Here is a 5631-nt window from a genome sequence, read left to right as displayed (position 1 = left end):
TGGAAGCATATAATTGACAGTAGTGCTACTTCATGATGTTATCTGGCTTCAGACAATTTGGAATCACCTGTATTCATGGGCACGGGTGTGTCTATCTAGAACAGGGGTATTTGGAATTAGGGATGTCAAATGAACCTGTATTCATGGGCACGGGTGTGTCTATCTAGAACAGGGGTATTTGAGAGATTGAAACTCAAGTGTTAGTTTAGTGTGGTTGACGTTGCATTGCGCACAGTATTTTGAGAGTTGATGAACACACCTTTATATATTTCAGTTTTTTGAATTTTGCTTTTGCGGTTCTTGAAAGTCATCTGGTGCATTTGATCTTGTAGACCTATCTTGAAGTGTGGTCACCATGCGTGTGCGTGTGCGTGTGCCAATTTCTCTATTTCATATCAGTCTTTATGTTTGCTGCTCTGTTTGCAATTATGTTTTGTCTATGGATGATATTGTTGTACGGTATTCGTGTCTAATTGTCTTTGTGCTTTCAGGAGCGAGAGAGGGATCACTTTTCTCAATTTATAACTGAAGGTTTCACATCTTACTGTAAGAGGAAAAGAAGAGATAAGGTATGTAAAGCTGTAATCTGAGTTAGCTGTTCACTCGTTGAGTTTGTTGGTTTTAAATGGAAATTTTATAACGATACTTTTGTTCATTATAAATCTCATTTCTCCTTAACATATCTCATGTAAATTTGCCTCCATAAGTGTGTTCATTGGTAATTTGAACATATTGTCAACATAACCTCATTATATTCCTTTCCACTTTCGGCTAAAGCCCTATTCCCTTTGGCTTGCAAACGTGCTACAAACCATTTGGTGGATTTAGGTAAAAATGGACAGATCTTAAAATCTTATTATTAATACCCCCTCTGTTCTCTTGTTTCAGTGTCATTGAATGGAACTATGATATATTTTTTTTCAATGTTTTCATTTTCAAATGGATGAGAAGGAGTGGGGACAAAGAATTGTACATATGGCTTAGGTGGAGAGAAACACGTTGTAGAAGATTAGAGAATAACCTCAAATGGATGTAAAAGAAATGGTTCTTTGTTTATTTCCTGCTCTTCATCGAAACTAAATGTTATTTTTCTTTCTGGAAGGTTGATGAAGAATGGCTAGAAGAATGCATAATGTTAACATAATCCATGATAATGGTGTCTTATATTACTTTCTCAAGAAAGGGATTTTGAGTGTAGATAATGGATTGTTGAAGTGCAGAATTATCTAATTGATTTCTTTACTAAATGGTGTTACTTAATGTTGGGTGATTTACTGGCTGGTTTTTTGCTCCATGTGTAAATGCTGATGAGGAATGTGCCTTTATTAAAATAAAATATGAGCTTTATCATTCTAAGCTAAGAATCTGAACCATACCCTTCCACCACTCCCGTTTTGCTTTTCGGGAAAGGGCTTTTCCATGTAATCTCTTGATGCAAGTGTATTGTCAGTTTTTTATACTGTTTTTGCTGTATAATGCTTTTATTTAGTTTTTCTGTTTGCAATTGTGATAGCCATAGCTTTGTGGTTAAAAGATTTGTTTTAACATCTTGGATGCAGGTCTATGGAAACAATGTGGAGATTCAAGCATTATGTGAGATGTATAATCGGCCTATTCATATTTACTCCTATACAACCGGTACCACTGTATTTTGTGTGAATGGTCTTAAAAACGCCTAGATGAATTTGCTTACTGCTTCATAATTCTTTCTAACTAATGACCAATGCAGAACCCATCAATATATTTCATGGAAGCTACAATACTGACAATCCTCCAATACGGCTGAGTTATCATCATGGGAATCACTACAACTCCCTGGTGGACCCCCGGCGTATGACAGTTGGTGCAGGACTGGGATTCAGTTGTCTTCGAGGGGTATGCATAGCTGCTGGGATATATATATTTTTCTTTTCCATGTTTCAATCCTAATTTTTTTTTGGTGATTATATTATTGCAACTCATGATATTAGGTTTCTTTCCGCCAAAAAAGGGGTTCATGATATTAGGTTGATTTTATACTCGAAAGACTGATTTGAGGACTTGTGGAGCTATATTAGGTTTGTTTCTTTACGGCATTAAAAAATGATGTTAGAGAGGGCAAGACTGAGATGTTTATATGTTCATGGAAGAGCGTGCTTATTATGACAATAACAATGTTTATCCTTTAGAAACTTCAAATGCATGAGTTTCTTTTTCCATGGCCGTTCTATTGGAAGAAATTGAAACTTCTTATAAGGCTTGAAAGAAAAATATAATAGTCCTTACCGACCAGTCAATGTCAACTGTGTTGGGGATTTTCCCAGACTGTTTCTTTGGGTTTGTTAAGCAGTTCAATGGCTTTTACTTCAATATATGATTTGTTAGCTGACATTAGTTTTACGTTTTCTGTACAGACAAATGTGGACAAGGATCAAGTTAAGGCTGCCATTAAAGCTCAACAAGACCAGCAGATTGACAATGTAAATATCTTCTTTGTGCAAACAATTCTCAGCAAAATATTTGAATTTATTTGTGGATAACTAGATTCTACATTTTTTTTTTAATATTTACAGGCGCTTCTAGCTGAGGGGCGGTTTTATTCTGATCTTGAACTTACTGAAAAGGAAATCGAGTGCATGGTAATGGAAGTCTCTCGGGCTGAGTATCTTGCAGGTGACAATTTGAAGCAGCAACTTGGCCATAAAGAATCATCTACTTCTGGGGCTGAACCATCATCTTCTGGAGCTAGTGAGTATATTTTCAGTTGACAATGCAAGTCCAATTCTAATAAGTGGATTAAGTCAGGACTTGTTTTAACTTCTCAAGACTGAGAGGACTGAAGCATTTCAACTAAGATGTCAACTAAGAGCAGTTTTGTTTGTATTTGACACTCAAAAGCTTTCTGGTTTCGGTTCTGTTTCCCTAATTTAGTCTGAATTAGATTTATAGATCCTTGTTTATAATATTTAATATTGGAATGCAGGATCATCATGTAGTGAGACCAAGCTGGAAGGCGGGAAAGGATGTGAGTTATCGGATACCGTTCTCAGCAACAGCATGCAGATGGTGCTTTCGATGGGATTCAGTTATTTGCAAGTAATTGAGGCATATAGCATATTTGGGGATGATGTTGATTCTATGGTTTGTTATTTGTTGGAAACTGGAAGTAGCAGCAGGCGGAAAGGCAAAGCAACTGAATAAGCAAAGCTGCTGAATTTATATAATGCAGGGTAAAAATGTGGCCAGCAGCTGTGTTGGCATCTCTGGGTTGACGTTGTAACTGTTTACATCTACCATTCGAAAGGAAAAGTAGGAAGCAAAATCTGTACGAAACTTTTGTTGTGTTACTCTCAATATCAATAAAGTCGGACTATTGCCTGATGCTTGGAATTTCTAAGATGAGGGTTTTTATGATTTTGTTAAATTTCCGATGATCTAAAACGGACCTAAACAGCTTTCAATGGGTGTTTGCTTGACAGAAGCTTTAACATGTTAGGTGAAGGCTCTTTTAGTTATTAACTAATCATTGTACTTCCTAAGCAAGTTTGATTTATTGCTCTCTGGGCAAATTTGTTGTAGGTGTAATAATTTCGGTCCTCATTTTTTTTTTCTCTTAGATTTTTCTAAGAGATCCATTTAAGCATATTAATCGCAAAAAATCAAGTGACGTACGTAGATGAATGGTAAATAATATTGAAAAATAGAACAAAAACTACACATTTTTCATTTATGTATACATTTTGAATTAATGTAATAAAAGGTACTTAGTCTCTAAAATTAATTGAATTTGATAGACATATAAAACGGTGTAACGCGCTTATATTATAATACATTCACCAACTTTAGGGATCTTAATTATTGTATTAATATTCAGCTGTAATTGTCATATTATATTAGTCTCTTATGTTTACCAAATCTTTCTTGAGTAATAATCGGGGTCAATAGTGTATGGGTAATGTGATTATAATAAATCTAATTTTGCGGTCTAAATGACATAAAGTAAAAAAAAAGTAGAGAAATTGAAAGAAATAAAGGGACCCAGATGCTATTTCCCAAATGTTTAAAAGAAGTTAAAGCAAGATCAGTCTCGAGTTTCAATCCGAAACTGTTCACCTCACCTTGTTTGGCTGTTCTAGGGATGGCAATGGATTGGATCTGATCTAAGATCCACGTGATCTAAATCCAATCGGATCAGATTTGGATCGGTTTAAAATGGATTTGGATCGGATTTGGATATCGATGTGCTGATCTAAGACGAATCTGGAGCAGATCTGAATCTATCTTAATATCTAAATTCATATCCATATTCACTCATCTTTTAATTTTATTTTATTTTAAAAGTTTCTTTAACAATTGTGGAATTATAATGATAATAAATTTTATTCATAGTATATTAGTAGTATTTACCATGCATTTAAACTCTTAAAACTTAAAGGTTAGTTTTCTAAATTTAAAGGTCAGCCAGCCCCAAAGCATGTACATGCAATATTCAAATTGCAAGCCAAGTAATATAACCTAGCAATTTATTTTATTATATTGGCCAAATAATTTTTAAGGAATATAATTATTCATATATTTAGTCAAATATAGTCATAATAAAAATAATAAAGGACTGAATATAAATCATATTTAATTTATATGTCATTATCTAATATTGTAGGAATGATGGTAGGTGTATCGTGGATATTAGAATGATGAAGGAGACAATAGAATATTAGATTGATCTTACTCCTGTAATTACTTCTGAATGATATTTTATTATCTTTCTTATTTGTTGTTTTGGTGTAAAAGTATAAGCTATAATATTTATTATATTTTTGAGAAAAATTATATAATTTATTTGTTATCAATACATTTTAGCCTTTAATTTTCAATCTAAAAAATTATTATTTTTTTATTACTGAATTTTAGAATTCATGACGGATCTAAAACAGATTTGGATTATAATTTTTTATCGGATTTAGAGCAGATATAGATATTTATTTCTTTTTTGAATCTGAATATGAAACGAAAAATATAAATTCATGATGGATCTGGAGTAGATATAAATCTTAATTTTTATTATGGATTTAGATATGGAGCAGAGTAGGCCCATATCTGCCCCCATTGCCATCGGCTGTTCAACTCTTTCACTCTCTCTCGGCTATGTCATCAAACACTTCATTTACAAAAGAGAGAGCTCACAGAAAAACCTGAGGGCTAGTGCTCGGGGCAGAGCCCAAAACGACTATAAAAAATGTCGCAGAACGGAAAATTGATGCCTAATCTGGACCAGCAGAGCACAAAACTCCTAAACCTGACAGTTCTTCAGCTAATCGATCCATTCATTGAGGAAATCCTCATCACGGCCGCTCATGTCACCTTCTACGAGTTCAACATCGATCTCAGCCAATGGAGTCGTAAGGATGTTGAAGGATCTCTCTTCGTCGTCAAAAGGTCAATAAAATTAGATTCTTTTCTCTCTTATGCTTTCCATTTTTTCATTTGATATTCGGTGTTTTGGAGATTGTATTACATATGAAGTTGGTGAAATTATTATTTTTTCAATTTTCAGGACACACAGCCTCGATTTCAGTTTGTTGTGATGAATCGACGTAATACAGTTGGGTTTTCGTTGCTTCTATTTCAGTTTGATATTGTACGTGAACTAGT

The 5631-nt window shown here is 34.1% G+C and overlaps 1 protein-coding gene across 1 annotated transcript; it reads left to right on the top strand.

Moving 5' to 3' along the window:
• Nucleotides 1-471: 471 nt before the first annotated feature.
• LOC18033587 (OTU domain-containing protein 5-B) lies at nt 472-3360 on the top strand. Its single transcript, XM_006422302.2, has 6 exons — nt 472-569; nt 1560-1638; nt 1730-1875; nt 2394-2459; nt 2553-2727; nt 2963-3360. Exons 2-6 carry the CDS (start codon nt 1599-1601, stop codon nt 3178-3180), a joined length of 645 nt encoding a protein of 214 aa, XP_006422365.1. The 5' UTR covers nt 472-569; nt 1560-1598; the 3' UTR covers nt 3181-3360.
• Nucleotides 3361-5631: the final 2271 nt, after the last annotated feature.

The sequence above is a fragment of the Citrus clementina genome, unplaced genomic scaffold, assembly GCF_000493195.1.
Source record: "Citrus clementina cultivar Clemenules unplaced genomic scaffold, Citrus_clementina_v1.0 scaffold_816, whole genome shotgun sequence".
Classification (NCBI taxonomy): domain Eukaryota; kingdom Viridiplantae; phylum Streptophyta; class Magnoliopsida; order Sapindales; family Rutaceae; genus Citrus; species Citrus x clementina.
Note: the sequence above shows the minus strand (reverse complement) of the source record. Positions and strands in the feature narration are given on the sequence as shown.